Genomic DNA, 24,768 nt, shown 5'->3' on the forward strand with positions numbered 1-24,768 from the left:
AGTGTTTCCGCAGGCCACAAAAGGGCGTGGAGGAAAGGTTCTGCGGGGAGGAGAGGCTCTGGAAAAGAGTAATTTAATCCTAGTTTGGTGGGAAAACCAGCATCTTTCATCACTAACTCATAAAACAAAAGCACAGTGTTTGTAGACCCAAAATGTTTAACCCTCAACCTCATCCACCACGTCCAACGTGTGGCTGAAGGGCGTACCTTTTAGTACAAGGCGCTGCTTTGGGGGTCGCACTGGACACGTCACCCCTCCCGACGCCCTGAGCGGGCCTCGCTGAAAGAAGATAAGGGCATGAGAGGCGAAGGGGAGTCGGGGAAGTGAGGGATCTTTGAGTAAACTGTGAAATGAGGGAGCCGAAAACAACAGTCAGCAGCACAGCGCCCCCAGACTTCTGCCCAGCGTACGCGTGCAGACCCGGAAACGTACTCCAACCTAACTGCTCTGCTCCGCCCCGCTTCTCTCAGCGGGGCAGGGGCGGGGCAAGAACAGGGCCGCCAAGCGAAGATAGGGCGGGACTAAGGATTGGAGGCGGGGCCAGAACGAGACCTCGTTCCCCCCACTGCCTTGTGGGAATTGTAGTTCTGGGAAGGAATTAAGCTTGCTCAGAGGTCCCTGGGAACTACATTTCCCAGTGAAGGAGCGGCTCCGGCAGGCGGTTCTGTAGGGGATGTGTCGCATTGCCAGAGGCCTGTTCCGGAGCCCTAGTGTTTGAAGCTGTAGCGGGGCTGGCTGGGAAGGGGGCGTTTTGTCCTTCCTTCTTTTCGGCGCTTGGTGGCGGCTGGCCTGTAGGCGAGGGGGCGGTGCCGACGACTCTGCATTCCCCTGCCCGGCCGTCTTGCGTTCCCGGCGGGTTCCCCTGTTCGCTTTTCCTAGGCCCAGCAGGGCTGCCGCGAGCAGAAGTGAGGGGTGCGCCCCTCTCCATCCCCTCAAACCCCCGCCTCCGTCCGAGACATCATGGGTCGGACCCGGAAGCCCAACGTGTGTCGCCAGCTGAGCCGCCGGGCGCTGGGCTGCTTCTCACGCGATGCGGGCGTGGTACAGAGGACGAACCTGGGCATCCTGAAGGTGTTGGTGTGCCAGGTGATCGCCTTCCGGCCGGGAGCAAAACCAAAAACAGCGGAGAACCGCTGTCCCACCTCTGATTGGGGTGCAGTTTTTACGTGCTAGGGCCCCTTTTATTTAAGAGACTCGTAAGTGATAGAGGAGGGGGAGCCATTCCCTGAACCTGGGTACTTAGTAAATAACTATGCTATCAGTTTTCAGTTCTTATGTCTCACAGCAAACGGTCTAGAAGTTGGCCGTTCCCTTGAAAAAGAATGGAAAACACTGATATTTTACAATAACAGTGAAATTGCTTTGTAAACTGTCAAGATAGCTCCCTCGCCGGGAAATGTAGTTCCCAGCGACCTCTGAGCGAGTCTGGGTTCTTCCCGGAACTACAATTCCCACAAGGCAGTGGGGACTTCTGGAGTGGCGCTGTAGGATAAGCACTGGACTGCTAACTCTTAGGTCGGCGGTTCAAACCCACCGACCGTTCTTTGGAAATCCTATACAGGGTCGCTATGAATCAGAACAGAGGCTTGTGAATTCTTTCCTAAACCTGAACACATGTGTCTTTCAGGAAAGTACTAAGTTTAAGAATGTTTGGACAACTCATTCCAAATCACCTATATCCTATGAGAGAGGAAGAATATATTTTGACAATTATCGGTGCTGTGTTAGCAGGTAATTTTCTGGTGAAGTTTTTTAATGTAATGCCGTTCATTTTTTATCTTAACAATTTTTAACCTTTAATTTTATAAAAGCATGTCTGCTTTAGTGCAAATTCACTACTTCTCTATGCCAATTCAAATCTGTTGAACCCTTTTAGTGAATTTTTCATTTTAGTTATTGTACTATTTAACTTCAGAATTAACATTTGGTTCTTTTTTCTTTTTAATCATTGCTATCTCTGTTGACATTCTGTATTTGATGAGACTTCTTTTATTCATTTAATTACGACTCAGAATCAACTTGACTTCAAGGGTTTTAGTTCTTTGAAAATACTTGTAATGGTTATTTTGAAGTCTATGCTACATCCTACAAGTGATGGCTCTTACAGGCAGTTTCTGTGGACTACTTTATTTTTGCTATATGGGTTAAACTTTCCAATTTCTTCATATGTGTCATAATATTTTGTTGGAAACTGGGCATTTTAGATAATATAGCAACTCTGGGTACTTATCCCCTCTCCCTGGAGCTTGTTATTGTCATCTTATTTGTGTGTTTAGTGACTGCCTGGATTGTTTTGGTGAAGTCTGTTCTCATCCCCACCACTACCCTGCAGTGTTGTGCCTCTGATGTTGCTCCTCTGGTTGCCCAGCCTTGTGTATATCTACAGTTACCCTGGGATGACAGTGGTTTTTGCAGGATTCTGTTTCTCTGACTACATACATGCAGCCCTTAATCTCCACCAATTAGCAGCTGATTGCCTTAAGGTTTATGTCAATCCACAGTAGAATTCAGTCAATATCAGACAATTTTAAAAGGATAGGTTTTTTTGGATAGAATTTGAGATTTGTTTGGCCACCCAGGGCTTCCTTCCAGCTGTCGCTTTCCCCATATCGCTCCAGAAAACTGTTCAGCCTACAGTTTTTCTATTGTTGTTAGATGCTGTTAAATTGGTTCCAACTCATAGTAACCCTATTCACAACAGAGTGAAATACTGCCTGGTTACAGGCCATCCTCCAGTGTGTTGTGTTTGAGTCCATTTTTGCTGTCACCATGTCAGTTAATGTCGTTGTCTTCTTTTTCATTGACCCTTCCCTTCACCAAACATGAAGTACTGCTCCTTGACAACATGTCCAAAGTATGAAAGACAAAGTCTTGCCATCCTTGCAACTAAAGAGCATTCTGGCTATACTTCTTCAAAGACAGATTAATTTGTTCTTCTGGCAGTTCATGTTATTTTCAATATTCTTCACCAACACCCATAATTCAAATGCATCAATTCTTTTATGATATTCCTTATTCATTCATTGTCCAATTTCCACATGCATGTGAGGCAATTGAAAATATCATGGCTTAGGTCTGATGCACCTTAGTCCTCAAAGAGACATCTTTGCTCTTTAACACTTTAAAAAGGTCATTTGCAGCAGATTTGCCTAATGCCATACCACTTGATTTGTTGACTGCTGCTTCCTTGAGCATTAATTGTGAATCTAAGTAAAATAAATAAGACAACTTCAGTCTTTTCTCCATTTCTCTTGATGTTTTTCATTGGTTCATCTGTGAAGATTTTCACTTTTTTTCACATAGAGGTGTAATCCATACTGAAGGATGTTGATCTTCAGCAGTATTTCAAGTCCTCTTTGCATTCAGCAAGTAAGGTTGTGTCATCTGCATATCGCAAGTTGATGAGTCTTCCTGCAATCCTGATAACACTTCTTCATATAATCCAGTTTCTTGGATTACTTTCTCAGCATATAGATTGAATAAATATAGTGAAAAGGACATACCTTTTCTGATTTGGGAACATTCAGTGTCTACATGTTCTGTTTGAAAGACTGCCTCTTAGTCTGTGTACAGGTGTCTCAGGAGCATAATGAAGTGTTCTGGAATACCCATTCTTTTCAATGTTATCCGTAGTTTGTTATAATCCACATAGTCAAAAACTGTTGCATAGTCAATAAAGCACAGGTAAACATCTTTCTGATATTCTCTGCTTTCAATCAAGCCCCATCTGACATCAGCAAATATATCTCTCATTCCTTATCGTCTTCTGAATCTGGCTTGCATTTCTGGCAGCTTCTCATTGATGTACTGTTGCAACTGCTTTTTAATTATCTTCAACAAAATTTTTCTTGCATGTGATTTTGGTGATATTGCTTGATGATTTCCACATTACATTTGGTCACCTTTCTTTGGAATGGGCACAAGTATGGATCTCTTCCAACTGGTTGGCTTGGTAGCTGTCTTCCAAATTTCTTGACATACATGAGTGCGTGCCCCCAGTGCTGCATCAGTTTGTCGAAACATTTCAATTTAGTCAATTTCTGGAACCCTGCCTTCAGTGCAGCCTAGACTTTTTCCTTCAATATAATCAGTTCTTGATCATATGTTACCTCTTAAAATGGTTGAACATCGACCAATTCATTTTGGTATAGTGACTGTATTCCTCCCATCTTCTTTTGATACTTCCTGCACCTGCTACTTTGTCCATATAATCCTTCAGCATTGCAACCCATGTCAGTCTCTTCTGACATTTTGGTCTTTGGTTCCTGTCTTTTTAGTGACCTTTCCTTTTTTTCTTGTGTGATGTTCTTGATGTTAACCCACAAATCTTCTGATCTTCTGTCATTAGTGTCTAATGCATCTGTTCTTGTGGTGGTCTCTAAACTCATGTGGGATACGTTTGGCTCTCATGGATTTGTTTTAATGTTCTTCAGCTTCTGCCTGAACTTGAATATAAGCAATTGATGGTCTCTTCCTCAGTTTGTCCCTGGCCTTTTTTGGCTGATGATATTGAGATTTTTCCACAGATGTAGTTGATTTGATTCTTGTGCATCTATCTGGTGAGGTCCATGTGTATGGACGCCACTTACGTTGCTGAAAACTGGTATTTGCAATGAATAAGTTGCTGATCATGCAAAATTCTGTAATGCAATCACCAGCATCAATTCTCTCACCAATGCCATGTTTCACAGCTACTGATTCTTATTTCCAACTTTCGCATTCCAATCACCAGTAACTATAAATGCATCCTGATTACATGTTTGATCAATTTCAGAGTGAAAAAGTTGGTAGAATTCTTCAATGTTATTGTCACTGGCTTTAGTGGTTGGTGCATAAATTTTAATAATAGTGATATTAACCAGTCTTCCATGTAGATGTATGGATATTATTCTATCACAGATAGCATTGTACTTCAAGATAGACCTTGAAATGCTCTTTTTGACAATTGAATGTGACACCTTTTCTCCTCAATTTTTAGTAAACCATATGATTGTCTAATTAAAAATGGCCAATAGCTGTCCATTTCAGCTTACTAGTGCCTAGGAGAGGAGTCCTGGTAAGGCACTGTGGGTTAATGCCTTGGATTGCAAAGTCAATTTGAACTGCAGGGTTGGTGGTTCAATCTCATATACTGCTTCTCGGAAACCCTATACAGGGTCACTGTGGGTCAAAACCAACTCAAAGGCATTTAACAACAACAGTGCTTAGGATAGTAATCTTTATTAATTCTATTTCATTTTTGACAACTTCCGATTTTCCTAGATTCATACTTTGTACATCCATGTTCCAATTACAAATGGATGTTTGTAGCTGTTCTCATTTTCACTCGTGCCTCATTTTCAAATGAAGGTCGTGAAAGCTTTACTCCATCCATGTCATAACAACCAACTCTGTTTTGAAGGAGCAACTCATCCCCAGTCTACTTAGATTGTCTTTCAACCTGAGGGGCTCCTCTTCCAGCATTGTATCACACAACACTATGCTGCTATTCATAACCCTTTTCAGTGGCTAACCCTTCAAGTGGTCTGCCTCTCCTTCTTCCTAGTCTGTCTCAGTCTGGAAACTACACTGAAACCTGTCTACCAAGGGTGACCCCTGGTGGCAAAGCTTCTAATACCACAGCAAAAAACAAGTCACTAGTATATGACAAACCGACAGATGTGAGGGCTTCACAAAATTCGAGGAAAAATTCCACTATCTTTCAATTCTGTCTTTCCATGAACTTTTGTTTTCTTAAGTGTGCTCTTAGACTTGAACTTCTCCATGTTGTTGTTGTTTGTTAGGTGCCATTGAGTCAGTACCGACTCATAGCGACCCTGTGCACAACAGAACAAAACACTGCCAGGTCCTGTACAAACCTCACAGTTTTGCTACATTTGAACCCATTGCTGCTGCCACTGTGCCAATCCATCTAGTTGGCAGTCTTCCTCTTTTTCTCTGGTGCTCCACTTTATCAAAAATGTATAGTCGTCTCCAGGGAATGGTCACTCCTGATAGTGTCCGAAGTATGAAAGACGAAGTCTGGCCATCCTAGCTTCTAAGGAACATTCTGGCTGTACTTCTTCCAACACAAATCTGTTTTTGTTCTTGTGGCAGTCCATGGTATTTTTAATAACACTATAACTCAAATGCATCAATTCTTCTACAGTCTTCCTTATTCACTGTCCAACTTTCACGGTGTATGAGGCTATTGAAAATATCATGGCTTGGGTCAGGTGCACATTAGTACTCAAATTGACATCTTTGCCCTTACCTAATTTGCCTAATGGAATATCTCGTTTGCTTTTTTGACTGCTACTTCCATGAGTGTTGATGGTTGATCTGAGCAAAATGAAGTCTGACAATTTCAAACTTTTCTCCATTTATGTGGATGTTCTTTATTGGTCCAGTAGTGAGGATTGTTTATTTCTTTACGTTGAGGTGCATCCCATATCGAAGGCTGTGGTCTTTGATCTTCAGCAGTAAGTATTTTAAGTCCTCTTCACTTTCAGCAAGCAAGGTTGTATCTTCGTATCACAGGTTGTTAATGAGTCTTCTTTCAATCCTGATACCACGATTTTCCTCATATAATCCAGTTTCTCAGATTATGTGCTCGGCATACAGATTGAATAAATATGGTGAAAGAATACAACCCTAATTTTAAACCATTCAGTGTTCCCTTGTTCTGTTCGAACAACTACCTCTTGGTCTATGTACAGTTTCCTCATGAGCACACTTAAGTGTTCCAGAATACTCATTCTCCATATTGTTGTTCATAGGCTTGTCATGATCTACACAATTGAAAGCCTTTGAATAGCCAATAAAAGAACAGGTGAACATCTTTTTGGTATTCTTTGCTTTCAGTCAAGATCCATCTGACATCAGAAATGATAACCCTATTCCACATCCTCTTCAGAATCCAGCTTGAATCTCTGGAAGTTCTCTGTCAATGTATGGTTGCATCTGTTTTTGTTTTATCTTCAGTAAAATTTGACGTGCATGCAATATTAGTGATATGTCTGATGATTTCTGCATTTAGTTGGGTCACCTGTCTTTGGAATGGGCTCAAATATAGATCTCTTCCAATCAATTGGCCAGGTAGCTGTCTTCCAAATATCTTGGCATAGATGAGTGAGTGCTTCCAGAGATGCATCAGTTCGTTGGAAAAATTTCAATTCGTATTCCATCAATTCCTGGTGCCTTATTCTTTGCCAGTGCTTTCAGTGCACCTTGGACTTCTTGCTTCAGTATCATTGGCTCTTGATCACATGCTACCTCTTTAAATGGTTGAACATCAAACATTTCTTTTTGATACAGTGACTTCTTTTTGATTTTCTTTTGATGCTTTCTGCATTATTCAGTATTTTGCCCCTAGAAACCTTCACTATTGCAAGTTGAGGCTTGAATTTTTTCTTCATTTCCCTAGAGAAATGCTAAGTGTGTTCTTCCCTTTTGGTTTTCTTACTCCAGGTCTGCAAATTTCATTATACTGTTTGACTTTGTTTTCTCGAGCTGACCTTTGAAGCTTTCTGTTTAGCTCTTGGACCTCATTTCTTGCATTTTTTTTTTAAGCTTCTCTGTGCTGAAGATCAAGTTTCAAAGTCTCTTCTGGTATCCATTTTGGTCTTTTCTTCCTTTCTTTTCTTCTTAGTTACCTTTTGCTATTTTCCTATAGGATATTCTTGATGGCATCCCACAACTCTTCTGTTCTTTGGTCTTTAGTGTCTATTGTATCAAATCTGTTCATGAGATGGTCTCTAAATTCATGTGGGTTATGTTCAAGGTCAAGGAGCTCTGGTACCGTAGTGGTTACGAATTGGGTTGTGAACCACAAGGTCAGCAGTTTGAAACTGCTAGCTGTTCCGCCGGAGAAAGATGAGGCTTTCTGCTCCCGTAAAGATTTACAGCCTCAGAAACCCTGTACAGGGTCGCTATGAGTCAGAACCAACTCCACGGCACGTAACAACAACAACAACAACAACAATGTTCAAGGTCATCTTTTGGCTCTCATGGACCTACTTTAATTTTCTTAAGCTTCAGCTTGAATTTACATATAAGCAATGTAAACTGATGGTCTGTTCCACAGTCAGCCCCTGGCTTTGTTTTAGCTGATGATATAGAGCTTTTCTCCTCTCTTTCCGCAAATGTAGTCAATTTGATTTCTGTGTATTCCATATGGTGAGGTCCATGTGTATAGTTGTCTTTTTTGCAGTGAAGAAGTCATTGGTCTTACAAAATTCTGTTTGCAGTGAAGAAGTCATTGGTCTTACAAAATTCTGTCATGTGATCTCCAGCATCTTTTCTATCACCAAGGCCATATTTTCCAACAACTGATACTTCCTCTTTGTTTCCAATCTTTGCATTCCAATCACAAGTAATTATCAGTACATCTAGATTGCATGTTTGATCAATTTCAGACTTAAGAAACGATAGAATTCTTCAATTTCATCATCACTGGCCTTATTGGTTGATGTGCACATTTGAATAATAGTGGTATTAACTGGGCTTCCCTGTAGGCGCATGGATAGTATCCTATCACAGACAGCATTGCATTGTACCTCATGACAGAGCCTAATATGTTCTTTTTGATAATGAATGCAACACCATTCCTGTTCAATTTGGCATTTATAGTATAGTAAACCATGTGATTGTCAGAATTAAAATCGCCAGTTAACCTCACTTAATGCCTACAATATGGATTTTTATACATTCCATTTAATTTTTGACAATTTCCAATTTTCCTTGAGTCATATTTTAAACATTTTATGTTCCCATTATTAATGGATGTTTACAACTGTTTCTCTTCCCTTTGAGTTGTTCTCCATCAGCAAATGAAGGTCCCGAAGGTTTTACTCCATCACGGTCAGCTCTACTTTGAGGAGGCAGCTCTTCCCCAGTTGCATTTTGAGTGCCTTCCAATCTGAGGGGCTCATTTTCCAGCACTCTATCTAACAGTATTCTGGTGCTCCTCATCATGTTTCAGTAGTCAATATTCTGGTAATGACAGTGTTCTATTGCTGTTCATAAAGTTTTCATTGACTGAATATTCCGAAGTAGTCCATCTGCCCTTCCTAGTCTGTCTTCATCTGGAATTTCAGCTGAAATTTGTCCACTAGGTGACTCTGTGGGAATTTACAATACCCATGGCATAGCTTCCAGAATCACAACAACATGGAAGCCACCACAGTATGACAAATAGATGAGTGGTGGAACATAGTCGATTACAAATGAGTCACTTTGTCTGGACGGAGACATGAGCTGTCTGTTTTTATGGGCTGCTTCTCTTGAGCCAATGCTCTGGGCTGGTAATAGGTCAGTAGTGCAGTTCTCTGACCCGTCTCTTCAATTCCGGGAGCTGAGCTTGTTGAGCAGTAGGGAAGAAATAGCAGGTCTTTTCATTTTATTTCTCTTAGCATGGGAGCTGCACCGTGAGTTGGGGGGGCTAGACAGAAGAACACCTGTACCTTCCAGCCACACTGACTTGGCACTGAGCTTCAGGAGTGGGTAGCTGCAGGCAAGACGAAAAATTCTGTCTCTCTGCCCTTCTGGGAAGATAACCCTTTAACTAGGAACTGGGGGAACAAGGAACATTATGTTCTTGATTATGCCAGTCTGTGGTGGAGTTTCTGTTTCACTGATGAGTTGGGAATAAGGAAGAAAGGAAAACAAAGAATACCACAGACTCACCATTCTTACCAACCCCTACCAAATTATTTTCAATGAATGCTTCATTTGCTGGATGCCCTCAGGACCATTTCCAGAGATTTGAAATGGTTGTCCTTTAATGATTTCCACCATCTTTTACTGAGGAGTGTCTGCAATCTCCTCGTGTTTTTATGGTGGAAGTGGAAATTTGGTTATTTTCTTATGTGACAATATTGTCACTGTTACACCCAACAAAATTAACAATAATTCTTTAGTATTATTTAATTCACAGCTGGCTCAATTTGCAGTACCTATAAGGAGCTCTGGTAGTGTAGTGGTTATGAATCGGGCTGCAAACTTCAGGGGCAGCAGTTCGAAACTATCAGCTGTTCTGCGGGAGAAAGATGAGACTTTCTGCTCCCATAGAGATTTACAGCCTCAGAAAGCCTGTACAGGGTCGCTATGAGTTGGGACCGACTCCACAGCACCTAACAGTAACAACAACAACAACAACATTTTAACTATGAACTTTTATAATTTGTAATTATAAAAGTGAGAGAGTGATATTACTTGGTGATTCACTGGTGAACACTAGTGTTAATGAAAATATCCCCTCCCACTATTTGAACTTAACTTTTCATAGAAATTTTAAATTTGTGGTAAAGACAGTTATGGGAAAAGTTTAATTAGCTAAGTCATAACTAGCCTATAGAATACAGACACAAATACTTAATAAACCACCTCCTGCTGATTAAGTGAATGACAGACCATTCATTTTCAATTTCCCGTTAGAAGTCCCCTAATAGTTTATACCATATATACTTTGATCGTAATTGTAATGTCACGAACTCATCTCTTCAGAGATGTGCCCTTTGTTCTCAAACAATGTTTTTTACCCAATAAAACCTTTTAACTTATATTGACATACTGGTCAGATTTTTTTCTTCCCATAAAAGTGTCTAATGTTGAAATTCTTTAACATGCCATCAAGAGGTGTTTATTTGCCTATAGGTTAGAAACACATATGAGGTTGCTTTTATTCCTGTGAAATTCTTTTTGGTTTAAACCTTTGAGTCAGTGGAAGAGTATTAAAGGTGAATAGACTTGTCACCTGGAAAAGTGTCTTTTACAGTAGTTGTTTTATTTTCAAAATTCAAAACATCCATGATCACATATCAGTAGTAATCAAAGAAGTACAAATTAAAAGTAAGATCTATATATATTTTACATCAAAGTAAATTTAAAAGGTAGTGATCAGTATTGGCAGGAGTACTCTTCATCCTCTCTAAAGGTAATTTATAAGTGAAAACACCTTCAGGATCTTTTCTTTTGTATTCTTTCATTCTAAAGTATTAGGCCCTTTTTAAATCCACAGTTTTTCATTTGAAAATATTGACACCATACTTTATGAATGTGATGAAATTCTGCAGAGATACTGGTATTATTTTTAGAGGTACAAGAAGAACTCAATATAATCTAATTTGGGGAGGTTTTCAGGTAGGAATATGCATATAATGAAAAACTGGAAGGAAGTATACGAAAATGTCAGTAAGTAGTTATTTTAGGTATTATGAACTATTTTAAATGTAATATGCTTTCAAGTGGTTTTCTTCCCATGGTGTGTAATATAAATTGTATGATCTGGGAGAAGGAAAAAGGTTAACATTTAGTTAAAAAGAAAAAGGCTAAATAAATCGTATTTTGATATTTGAAATCTCTGAATAGGAAAAAAGCACTCATACCTGAGTAAACACTATCTTAGTGACCAAGAAGAATAATTTGTTATTTTCCTTCTTTCCCTAGTATTGCATCAGAGCCAAGAAAACTTTATGAAATGCCAAAATGTCCCAAATCAGAAAAAATAGAAGATGCTTTATTATGGGAATGCCCAGTGGTAAGATTTGCTCCTAGAGTCTTTGTTTCTAAGGTTGTTTTAGCCTAGAAGGATTAGTAATTATTATTGAAGTCAATAAGGAAATAAAACTTAAATATCATAGTGATTTTGAATCTTTCAAGAAGTCAAGAAAGAGTATCTTTTAATTATCATTTTTCATGAAATAATTTCTCTCGTTGTTAGTAAGTGCTTTTGAGTTGTTTACAATGTATGCTGTTGTTTTTAAGTGCTGTCAAGTCAGTTCTGACTCACTGAGACTTGGTATAGGGTTTCCAAGGAGCGACTGCTGAGCTTAAACTACTGACCTTGCAGATCAGTGCATTAACCCACTCCTTACGATGTATAGCTACCCTATATGAGTTTTCCAGGGACTAACTGGTGGGTATGAACCACTGACCTGTGGTTGGCAGTTGAGCACTATCCTACATGTGTCAACATGATGAATATATTTTGAAATTTATATGCCATTTTAAAATCTTGAACACATAGAAAAAGTTATAATCAGATAAATAGTTTTGTATGCAATATAAGCTAGTTTATAATTATTGATGTCTTATAGATCATTGCTGGAGCACGGTGGCTCCATATAGTAAACACTGGGCTGCAAACCACAGGATCCACAGTTCAAGCCCGCCAGCTGTTCCTTGGGAGAAAAATGAAGCTTTCTGCTCCTGTGAAGATTTAAAGCCCTGGAAACACTATACAGGGTCACTTTGGGTGGGAACCTATTTGACAGTACTTAACAACAACATGGACTCCTGGTGTGGTGCTGCGGGTTAATGCGCCAGACTGCAAAGCTGTTTGAACTGCAAGGTTGGCGGTTTAAGCTCACCAACTGCTCCTCGGAAACCCTATACAAGGTCACTATGGGTCAGAATTGACTCAACAGCACTTCACAACAACAACAACAACATGGATTATTGCACTTAACCTAACTTAACAATAAAGTATTTCTGTAGAACAATACTTGTATTACATGGCTCTTTGAAAGTGGATTCTTAGTGCTTCCTCCACAAATCTTGTTAGGAAAATAATAGGATAAGCTCATTCGTGAAACTCTCATTGTCCCAGTGTATTTTTCAATACAGTATACTGATTTCATGGGATGTCATTAGGTATATCATTGCCAGAGGAATCGGGAGGAATCAAGGGGTTACAGAAAAATTAATTCAGGACATGAGGAGTTTTAAAAAGCTAAGCAAATTTATTACAGATTACTTCTCAGAGCCTGTAATACACTGATGTGCCTATCAATTGTCAAACCATCTTTTCTGAAATATTTTGATCATATTTTTTGAAATATTTTGATCATAACATTTCCATTAGTTTTCCATGGAAAGAGTATTCTGAAAAAAATGCCCTTAAATGCGGCAACAAATGAATCAGGTCTTTGAATAGGGTTGGTTCTTTAGAAAAATTATAACATCATAAAATGTGACCAAAACAATAATGTAAAGATAAGAGACTGTCCTCTGAATTTACTATTAAAATTAACTCTTTTAAAGGCTGTTGTTTTTATATAAAATTACAGTCATCTAAGCTATCATTCAGACCTAATTCCCTGTTCATACCCAAAATGACTGCCAGCAAGTTGATTCCGACTCATAGTGACCCTGATGGGGGTTTCTGAGACTGTGAATCTTTATGAGGTCAGACGGCCTCATGTTTCTTCCATGGAGTGGCTGCCAGATTTAAACCACTGACCTTGCAGTTACCAGGCCAGTGCTTAACCCACAGTGACACCAGAGTTCCTAATTCTCTGTTCATGGGAAGCTTCTTTTTAAATACCAGTAAACCTGAAATGCATGTTTTCTTCCCCAGCTACTTCTGGAAGCTACAAATAGATTTTGTACCCTCAACAATTAAAATTTTTTTAATCCATTTTGATTGATGGAGGCAATGCCAGATTTCCTAATTGGGAGAAGTCTTGAAGACACCAGTATAAAACTCTAAAAATTCAGAGCAATCCTGCAAAAATAAGAATTCTAGTCACATAATTCTTATTATCACTTCTCTGTAGACATTTTGTGTTCTTTTGAAATGAAGCCGGATTTTCCACTAAACAGAGAAAAGCTAATAAACATATTTTATTAACATAATGATGTGAAACCACTTTTAAATTAGTACCCCACTTTTCCATGACAATGCATGAAATTACAATCTTTGATTTAGAAAAATTTGGTGTGGTGCCATAGGGTGCCACTGGATCACGAGATTAGTTGAACTGCAAGGTCAGCAGTTCAAACTCATCAGCTGCTCCTTGGAAACCTGTACAGGGTTACTATGAATAGGAACTAACTCCAAGGCACTTCACAGCAACAACATACATGCTGCTTCAGCTCCAACATTACCATCCCTTTTTCTTAAAGACACGGTAAAATAGTACATTTAAAATTTTTTTAGTATGGTTACGAATCGGGCTGCAAACCTTAAGGTCAGCGGTTCGAAACTACCAGCCGCTCCGCGGGAGAAAGATGAGGCTTTCTACTCCCGTAAAGATTTACACCCTCGGAAACCCTGTACAGGGTCGCTATGGGTCGGACCCGACTCGATGGCACTTAACAACAACAACAACAACAAATGAAAGAATAGTTAAAGATGCTATAGAGTAAATGTATGAATACCGTCTGTGACTGCATAGTATGACAGTAGTTAATTAACTTAAAAACAACAGCAGCAACAAAAACACCTCGATTCTTTCCCTAACATTTGAAAGGAAAGGCAAATCTTCAGGAGTATGTTGTTAAGTGCTGGCGATTTGGTTGCGACTCTTCATGACCCTGCATAGGGTTTCCGAGGACGTAAATCCTTAAAGGAGCAGAAAACTTCATCTTTTGCCCACAGAGTGACTGGTGGGTTTGGACTGCCAACCCTGTGGTTAGCAGTCCAGTACTTACAAGACCACATTAGGAATCCTCAGAAGTATATACTCTTATAACATAATTGCGCCTGCATTCTTTTCTGTTCACTTTTCAGTTTAAGCAAATACTAGATTGATTTCAATTTCTCCTCTTCTCAACTTTCCGCTCAGAACTACCCTTTTATTCTAAAATCAAAGTGGAAACTCATGCTTTTTGTTTTCCTCCTGCATTAGACTTCCACCTTGTGGTTGCTCCTCAATGGTAGGAGCACCCAAGCAGCTATCGATTCCTCTCCCCTTTCTGGGGTGTAATTCTTGGTGACACAGGTCCTCTGTAAAACCAGTTCATCTTCTGTTCTTTGCCTGCCTGATTCTAGATTCCAGCTTTTCATTTGAGGTTGAAGTAGAGTAAATAATGATATAATTGGTACTTCTGCCATTTTGACTCCCACCAAAAGGAAAACAAGTCTTGGAGTAAAGCAAAAAGGACACAACATGAAAGTCTGCTCTAGGAGATGATTACTAATTTCCATACATGGTTTTAAGAGCTGATATTGTTAGCAGCAGCAGTATTAACACTCCCACTACTACTGTTACCATAAGGATCAGCTGACATTTATTGATTGCTTAATAAGTTAATAGTTATTGTAATATACATATCAAATTAACAGCAATAATAATAAATTAGTTCAGGTACTATTCAGGTATTGTTTAGGAACATTATATGAATAAACTTATTTAACAAAGTTAATGATGAAAATAATTGCCCACAATCTTATCTATCCTTGTCTTCTGTACTGGTGCATTTAATATTTCTTCTTTATTTTGTTGCTTTTTTGGCTGTTTCTTTAAGTGCTTAGCTATTTTCTCTGGACACTGATTACTACAAATTATTAATGGCCAAGTAGTTTTGTTTTAACACCTCATTTTTTTTAAAAGGGCGAAATACTTCCTGATCCATCAGATTATACATCTTCACTCATTGCGCTGACTGCTCATAATTGGCTACTTCGTATATCTGCAACTACTGGAAAAGTCCTTGAGAAGATATATCTTGCTTCATATTGCAAATTCAGGTATTAACTGTGACTTTATTATTATTAGCTAAGATTTTATTATAAAAATATGAGTCCCAGGAAATTCAATCTCTATTTTTAGTTTTCTAGTGCGTATCAGGAACTAGGTTTATAAACCTTTTCTCTTGTTCTCGCTTCAAAACTACACTTGAAAATCTGAGACTAGAAACCCTATATCACGTATCTTTGTGTCCCTTTTAAGTACGTAACCTGTAGTAGTTGCCAAATAATTTTTTTTTTAATTCTCTCGTGTTTTCCCTTCTACAAATACTATAACCGATATATGCCCTAAGATGTATAACCAGTTGCCATCAATTCAATTCCAATTCAAGGCAACCATATAGGACAGGAGTCCTGGTGTGGCACTGTAGGACAATGTGCTGGAATTTTATGTATAGGATACATTTTATGTTATATTTTCTTGAAGACTAGTCTGTTTCAGTTAGATTGTGCCTAGTACAATCTCAGAATTTTTTAAACATTAGTTTTGTAATTAGAGTTATATTTTTTGAGTGAATAGACGCACACCCTTTTCTTAGTTTCATAGGGTACCCTCAAAAAAAGTCCACTCAAAGCTGTCTTCAAAGGGCCAGTTAAATTCAAGGCAGTTAGGTCAATTCAGAAGATTACAGTGACTGGTTTTTTTTCAATTCCAAAGAGATAATCTTCATAGATTTTCTTGGAGAACACAGGACAATCATGGAACTTAGGAAGTTTTAAGAAAATTAAAAACTGCATTCTTAGAAAAGGCCAGCAAAGTTGTGCCAAGGAATTTTTTTCATCACAACAATGCACCTGTTCGTTCTTTAAAGGTAGCAAAGGTTGTCCTGAGAATATTACTGGAAAACCTTACTCCATCCATCCATCCCACAATCTACATCTTGCCCTTTCAGACTTCTTTTTGTTCCCCAAAGTCAAAGTACATTAAAAGGACCTTGATTTGAGTCCCTTGAGGATGACTAGACTGCTATTTGATGTGGTTGGTATAAATCTAAGATTGCAGAAGTCTTCAGGAAAGGGTTAGAGAGACGGAAACAGCACCTTCAGAAGTGCATAGACCTAGATAGACAAGATGTCAAGAAACAGCACCTTCACATTTTGATACTTTTGTTTAATAAAAGTTTCTGGTGATTTTGTACCAATACTTTTGACTTACCCTTGTATATCATATAAAACCTGTTGCCATGGATTCAACTCAACTCCAGTTTACAGCAACCCTATAATACCCAGTAGAACTGCTCCATAGGGTTTCCAAGACTGTACATTTTTACAGAAGCAAAGTGCCACATCTTTCTCTCACAGAGCAGCTGGTGAATTCAAACTGCTGACCTTTCACTTTGCAGCTGAGCACCTAACCACTATGCCACCAGGTGCATTGGTTAAGTGCCTGTCTGCTAACCAAAAGGTCAGTAGTTCAAACCCACCAACTGCTCCACAGGCAAAATATATGGTAGGCTGCTTCTGTAAAGAAACTTAGAAACATGATGTGTCAGTTCTACTCGGCCATATATTTGGTCTACTTGTTATTACATGCCTTCAAGTCAGTTCTGACCATAGCGACCCTTAAAGGGTTTCCAAGGAGCGGCTGGTGGGCTTGAACCACCGACCTTGCTGTTCAAAATGACCTAGTGGTCCAGCACATTGTCCTGCAGTGCCACACCAGGACTCCTGTCCTATATGGTTGCCTTGAATTGATGGCAACTGGTTATACATCTTAGGGCATATATCGGTTATAGGAATTTATGGGGACCTTTTTTTTTTTTTAACTATTTGCTTTTTAAAAATAAACTTTTATAACTTTGATTTTTAAGTATAGGGAAGCTGAAGTAAATTAATGATTTTTGACAAATTCTTTTAAAAGATACTTGAGCTGGGACACTCCTCAAGAAGTCATTGCGGTCAAGTCAGCCCAAAACAAAGTCTCGGCAGTGGCCCGCCAGGTACACATCTTCAGACACTTCATAAAATGAAGGATTTGTCTGCTAATCTTTGATTGCTGAAGCATGCTATAAAGATTGGTAGGTAGTTTTGTGTGTGTGTTTGTTTAAAGAATTACCTATAATTTACTAGACTATAAAATAGGTTTAGTGCTCGCTTGTATGTATCAAGTAATTTTTGTTTTCTGTGGGTGACCTTAAGGAAAAATAAAATAGTGTTTATTGAATACTTTAAAAAATATTGATATAGACCTTACCTTTAGAAGTTTTCTGTCTCCTCTTATCCAGGACCTCTAGAAAAAGAAATGCTTATTTGCTGTGTCCTCTTGGCACAGTCTGTGTCTTTATTTGTAACTTGAATTACTTCACCTTTTTCTCCTAGGACTTTTCTCAGTGTCCCTTCTGACAGAAAAGTCAAGCTCCACTCTTGAGTGCTTCATCAGCATTACTCATTGAATCGTCAGTACAACTTTCAGGATAGATGTATTATTATCCAGTTTTACAATTGAAGGGACAGAGACCCAGAAAGGTTGAGAAATTTACCCACAGACAGACACAGTGTTAGTAAAGTGGCAGAACCTGGACTCTAACTCAGACAGTCTCCTCTTTTATGTACTATACCATACTCCCACTTCTAGAATAATTGTAACACTGATTGGCAAGTCAAGTTTATATGAAACTTAGAGTACATTTTTAAAAACAAATTTATTCCTTTAACTGTACATTATTTAGATAGCATCAGTCACTGCCTTGTATAACCCGCCAATCACATTCTTTGCCAAGTAAACATGCCTCTTAACTGTATGCTCTTATGCAGTGAACTCTGTTTCTCACTCCTCTCTCTGCTCTCTTCTCTGTCTAAATCCCATGAAGTCAATTAAAATCTTAGTTGGCCACTTAACATTTATATTTTACTATGCATTTTTTAGCCTTTCAGTATATCCTACTCAACACCTCTAATCACATTAATAAGGTAACTACACGCCTTTTATTGATATCTTCTCATCCTTTTCCTGATTTATTGAATATGACACTATAAGAGAAAAAGACTTGTCATTGTGTCTCTTATTAATACGTCTCTCATGATATTGATGCTCTCAAGATATTACTCTTTCCAACTTTGTGAAGAAAAACTCACTGAAAGCAAAGTAATAAAACAGAGTAATGAAACATTTTCTGAGAATTCTAAAAGTACTTTTTTGTCTCATTTGTCCATCTTTAAGAATAGTGAGCAAGAACTCCACAATCTAGTTCTGTACAGCACCGTCTATTAAAAATTTTCCATTATTACCATTTGGGTAGAGCAAGTGGTTAATACTCAGCTGCTAACTGAAAGACTGGAAGTTCAGAGACACCTTGGAAGGAAGGCCTGGTGATCTCCTTCCAAAAAATGAGCTGTTGGAACCCTAGGGAGCACAGCTCTACTCCTACACACATGGGGTCGTCAGGAGTAGGAGGTGACTCAATGGCAACTGGTTTTAATGCCTTGTTGGTATTTCTGTGCTCTAGACTCTGTTTTCCAACAATCTAGCCACTAATTACTTGGTTAGGATATATAAACTCTGTCTTTCCTCTGGGTTTTAGGAGCACGGAGGAAGTCTAACTTACACCTTGAAGATCTTGGTGCAGTCCAAATTCACCCTTTTTAAAGGGAGAACATTTTGGGTTTTAACCATTAGTTATTTTCATTTGCTTGTTTGTTGTTTTGATTGGTTATCTTAATGCCCCAACTCTCTGAAAGCAGAATCTGACTGTAATGGGGCACTTTGCCTAGTACAAATTTAAGAACTTTCCTTAAAGCCATGCTGGAGAAGTACAACAGATTATTTTTCATTTCATGTTGTTGCTAAGTACTGTCAATTCAGTTCTGGCTCATAGTGACCCTCTTAGAATTTCCAAGCAGCAACTGGTGGGTTTGAACCACCGACCTTGCAGTGCTTATCCTACAGTGCCACATAGTAAGAAGATATTAACTTAACCTTGCTCTTCAAAGTAAGGGAGCTTTGCTTTCCACATAAGCCACTCAAGCTTTAGCTGATGCTTTTTTTTCCCCCCTCTCATTTGACATGGACGTGCTGCTCACGTCCTGGTGTGATGCTGTAGGATCAGCACTGGACCGCTAACCACAAGGTCTGCAGTTCAAACCTATCAGCCGCTCCTCAGAAACCCTGTGCAGGGTTGCTGTGAGTCAGAACTGACCTAACAGCACTTAGCAACAACAACATGCTGCTGCTGTTAGCTCAAAGCTGCTGTCAAATAATATGATAGCAATACTTTTTTGATTAGGCTATTTATCATCATGATTTGAACCCCAGTTTACAGTGTGCATTTTGTGTGTGTGTGTGTTGCAATAAAACTTTATTTATAAAGACTGACAGTAGGCTTTATTTTGCCAAGCTCTGGCTTAGGGTATTGAAAGAAGAAAGCAAGGGTCATTGGGAGATCTTTTATCAGTAAGAATTCATTTTGAAGGTGATGAAGATTACTTTAGCTTAACAAGATAATGCTTTCTGAAGCCAGAAAAAACCTGTTTGGTTGTTCAATAGATACATTTTCCAACAGGAAATGTAGTGCAATCAAAATGAAAACAGAATCGAAAACTCATCATTCAAGTGTTTGTTGTTGTGAAGTGCTGTTGAGTTGGTTCTGACCTGTAGGTTTTTTTTATATATATATAACGTTTTATTGTGAATTATGTGATAGTTTACATGGGAGAACATTAGTTTTACATTCATCCATTGTATATCGTTTCATTGCCATGGTTACAATCCCCTCCATGCATCATCAACCAACCAAAGGGTATACACTACAAGCCTGCTCCCCAGTCATGAGCACACAGCCCCTCTCCCTCTCTGTGTCTAAAGTCCCCAACTGTTCCATTTCTCCACGTCATCATCTCTGCCTCCATCTCAGGCATCACTGCTTCTCTGGGTAGGGTCCCGCTCTCCGCTCTTCTCCTTTGATGGTCCCAGGGACCTCCGCTCCTAGGGTGAAAAGTTAATCACTCCCCTCCTTGCTACAAAACATCTACCTTTACACATCCAACCCTCACAGCAGTCCTGATAACAATTATTCACTATTGTATCATAAGAGACCCATACACATTTCATTTCATCAGCCCCGCCTAGACAGATTGGATACTACTCAGTGGAGATTCTACCTTTCTCCACACCCTCTGGATCTAGGTTCTCTCTTGAAAGCGTGTAAGCCAGTTACTTCTTGCCTTTGTAACCCCCTCCCCATTTTGGGTAGCCAATGTCCAAGTTGCCCAGCCCTGTCTACTCTGTGTATGGAGGGGGGTGGGTATGATCCTTGCTGTAAAGATTTGTTCCCTCTTTTGAGCTACTGCATCCATAGGTGTAGGTCAAGTTCATCAAATTGCATCAGATTACTCTTTTTCCCCTCTTCTTTCTTCTTCTGATTGAGCTCTGATCATCCAGTCATTGAAGCCAGGTCAAGTGGGTATTATCTGCAAGTGTGGGGGTTCTTGTGCATATGCCCTCTCTTCTTATCAGCTGGACGCTTCACTCTCCACTCTAGTCCTCTGTGGCTATGTCACTGACTCTGGGCTCAAGAGTCCCCAGGTCTTGCCACACTGCTGGCCAACCAGGTCTTCCCCCAGGTTCACAGAAGTCTGTTGAACATTGTAGGGCTTAGCTCGCCACTTCATTGCTGTTTTTCCCTCACTTCCCCTTATCGGTGACGAGCGTGGTCACCAATCAAAGCATGTATTCCCATTGAGTCTGAGTCTTGGAAGGGGGTTTGCACTGAGGGGACCTGACCACTTACAGTGTGCATTTTGTTACTCAGAAATGTTTACTGTTATGGTTGCTTTTGTGGATTGTGTGTATGCATGTGCATGCACGAGTATGTATGGCTGAGGTTCAGTGGACATATTTTGAACATGTGTGCTTTCCTGTTTAAGTAATTTTACAGTCCAGATTGATGAATGTTTTTAATTCATGAAAACATTTCTATATACCTGCATGCTAGGACAGATGGATATTTTCAACTCATTAAAAGAGTGTGCCTGAAGTACTTTGTAGAGCTGCCTGTAATTTTAGTCTTTTCTTCTAGGCAGGCATTCAGCAGTCTGTTCTGCTGTACCTGGCAGTGTTCCGTGCTCTACCTTTTTCACTCATAGGGATTTTGGAGATCAACAAAAAAGTAAGAACTTGTTTCAGACTCAAGTGCATTATTAATTTTATTGACAATAAAATGTAATCATTATTTAAATTTTTTTGTTTTGTTTATTGGGAATGTTCTCCTGACTATAAAAAGCTTGTTGACCTGGTTTATTTCATAACAAAATACCTAGAACATTTGACTTAAGAAGAGAGCCTATCATCCCTACTGCCTGTTTGTATGCCTCTCCTGTGGATAGTGTTGATTACCTGTGATCACTAACAAACCACTATTTTATGAGATTACAGACTGAGTTGTTATTTTTTTCAGAAGGAATATTGTTAAGTTTGTTAGGATGACCATTAAGGGTAAGCGAAAAGCTGCAATAAAATGTCTCCTTTTAATCCCATGATAACAGGTTTTAAATCCATTTTATGGTGTATAAACAAAACTTTTAGTTAAATGTACATTTTCCAACTCAGTCAGTTTGGGATTTTATTGTAACATTCAGTTCGGGATTTTATTGTAGCTGCCCTTGTTGATTTTCAGGGGCTATAGGAGGTGTGGCAGTCTTAAATAAGCACTGGACTGCTAACCACAAGGTTGGCAGTTCAACCTCACCTGCTGCTCCTCAGAAACTCTGTACAGGATCGCTATGAGTTGGAACCAGCTTGATAGCACTTGACAACAAACAGGAGGAAAGAAGAGACGTATTTCCTTGGCTAAAATAATTGGTCTTCTACTTCCTGTTTATAACTTGTTACTTACTCTGGATGAATGATTGTATTTATTGCACTACTCTTAATTGAACACCTGAAGTAGTCTAGACTACAAGACCATAAATGTCCAGTAATATTGTTTAGCAGACAAGATGTGTGTATTAAAAATTGTTTCTGTGAAATAATCATACTAAACTGAAGAAAGGCTAAAGAATAATATTAGCTATCGTTTGTTATTCGTACTTTGCTAGACACTTTAAGGAATTCCTGGTGTGGCTCTGTAGGGTAAGCACTGGACTGTTAACTGCAAGATTAGCAGTTCAAACCCACCAGCCGCTCAGCAGAAACCCTATACAGGATCACTATGAGTCAGAATTGCCTTGATGGCATTTAACAGAATACTTTAGGTATCTATAACATTGTAACATAATTCATTCTCTTAGGAAAATAAGCTATACAAACCCTAAAGATAGTAAATAAGGATACTGGAATTTAAACCTAGGTTTGGTTCCAAAGTGTCAACAAAGTTTTAAAGTAGTTTGGTTACTTTAGCATAGCATTCATTGCAGGAATGCTTTTCAGAGTAGAAAGCCAAGATCAATGAATGAGCTAGTCATGAGCTATTTTAGATCAAAGCAAACCATAATTATCCTTCTAAGAGATAACAAAAAACCCAGCTCTTGAATTTAATGTTTCTCTTTGTGCTTGTGAATTAAGTAATTGTTTGTACTTATTGTAGTTTGCAACAAGAATGAACTTTTAAGAAAGTCACACATTGTTTCTGTGTATTTTTACATGTCCAATAGGTCTTTTGGGGGATTTAGTTTTAATTATGGTTCTATGGAATTGAAGTACACTTTTCACTTACAATATATAAAAAGACCACTCAGTGGCCAGGAGTCCTAATGTGACATTGTAGGATAGCACTGAAATGTCAACTACAAGGTCAACAGCTCAAACCCACCAGCTGCTCATTGAAAACCCTATACAAGGTCACTGTGAGTCAGAACTGACTCAATGGCAGTTAACAACAACAACAACAATCCAGTGGCCAGTTTCAGAATGCATTAAGCTGTTTATTGAGGTAGTATGGATTGGCCAGGTGGAAGCATCAATGGACTCAAGCGTGGCAACAGTAGTGAGGTTGGCCCAGGATCAGGCAGTGATTTGTTCTGCTGTGCATAAGGTCACTATGAGTTGGTACCGACTCGATGGCACCTAACAACAGCAACAACAAATATCTTCACTAAGTTAAAAATATTTGTCTTGGGTAGAAATAGAAACAAACTTTCTACTTAATTTCTAGTTCTTATTTCATTGCTGGATTTTGTTAAATATTAAGATAGTCACAGAATCAAGTTATTTATCAACGTTCTGGGGAGAATCATGACAGGATCCAGTGCATAGAATAGAAACAGAAAGGGAACAAAATAAGAAGCTCAATATTTACTTAAGGTCAGGTAGGTGTTTGGTTTTTTAAACATGTGATTTTTATATGACTGATAAAAATTTCAAGAACAAAGTAATGATAGAATTCTGAAATTAGCTATTTCTCAGTAGAACTACTTTTCTTGACCCAATCTTTTTACCTCTAATTAGTTAAAAACTAAGTCTCTACATAAATTTTAGCATAAAGAATAGATCCCTGGCATAATATACATGGTAGAATAAATATTATTTTAGAATTAGGTGGACTTAACATACTGTATGTCCAGAAGGAATAGGGTTCGTTATTAAAGGCAAAGCTCTGAAGCAAATAAAAGGATGCAAATGAACGCTGCCTCATTTTGAGGAATACATGCTATGCTCCCATTAGTGTTCCAGTTTGAGACTCCAGTGGCTCTCTGCTCATTACTAATAACACCTTAGCCTCTAGTTGTTAAATAATAATTAAATTGCAATGCTAGGCAGCAGGGCCATAGTGGTGACTTAAATATGAAGCAATATCATAAAGCACTGTGAACACTCAGAGGACTGGCCTTCTAGTCTTTTCTTAGGTGATCTCTGTCTTTTGCTCCAGATTTTCGGCAATGTTACAGATGCTACCTTATCTCATGGAATACTGATTGTGATGTACAGCTCGGGACTGATCAAACTCTATAGCTTCCAAGCAATCGCCAAACAGGTAGAGAAAACTAAAATTTGCCATGTTTTAATTAACTTGAAGTTTGAGCTGAGGTGTATAATTTTGAGTGAGATACTTAGAACCTGGTACTTGTTTTGTAAATTTCAACTCTACTAAATTTGTATAAATGCAGAAAGACAAAGTAATCTTTAAGAGAGAAGTGGAGAAGGTAAACAGAAATGCCCTTGGGCAGATAATGACATTAAAGACATACAAGAGAAAGTCAAAAAGTATTGCTACTGATGTTCTGCTTTATATATGTATGGGTTTATTCCAAACAAATATTTTTAAACAGGTCCCTGCAATCACTGGGTGACTGCAGACAAGTTCTCTTAGTAATACACTTGTCTGGTCTTGTGAGGGTGCCTTAAAAAAAGAAGGTCCAGTCAAAACTGTCTTCTGAGGGAA

At 38.9% G+C, this 24,768-nt stretch overlaps 1 protein-coding gene across 2 annotated transcripts in view; it reads left to right on the forward strand.

The window, feature by feature from the left end:
• The first annotated feature begins 888 nt into the window (after positions 1 to 888).
• Positions 889 to 24,768, forward strand: part of DCAF17 (DDB1 and CUL4 associated factor 17) — a 64,220-nt gene continuing 40,340 nt past the window's right edge. The window contains exons 1-7 of one of the 2 annotated variants that reach the window (XM_006866622.1): positions 889 to 1,086; positions 1,628 to 1,731; positions 11,428 to 11,518; positions 15,318 to 15,454; positions 17,316 to 17,394; positions 21,469 to 21,558; positions 24,256 to 24,360. In XM_006866622.1, the coding sequence (XP_006866684.1) occupies positions 961 to 1,086; positions 1,628 to 1,731; positions 11,428 to 11,518; positions 15,318 to 15,454; positions 17,316 to 17,394; positions 21,469 to 21,558; positions 24,256 to 24,360 (732 nt within the window). In that variant the 5' untranslated portion in view covers positions 889 to 960. The remainder of the gene's footprint in view (positions 1,087 to 1,627; positions 1,732 to 11,427; positions 11,519 to 15,317; positions 15,455 to 17,315; positions 17,395 to 21,468; positions 21,559 to 24,255; positions 24,361 to 24,768) is intronic. The other variant, XM_006866623.1, reaches the window with a different exon arrangement.

The sequence above is a fragment of the Chrysochloris asiatica genome, unplaced genomic scaffold (assembly GCF_000296735.1).
Source record: "Chrysochloris asiatica unplaced genomic scaffold, ChrAsi1.0 scaffold00094, whole genome shotgun sequence".
In the NCBI taxonomy this organism is placed as follows: domain Eukaryota; kingdom Metazoa; phylum Chordata; class Mammalia; order Afrosoricida; family Chrysochloridae; genus Chrysochloris; species Chrysochloris asiatica.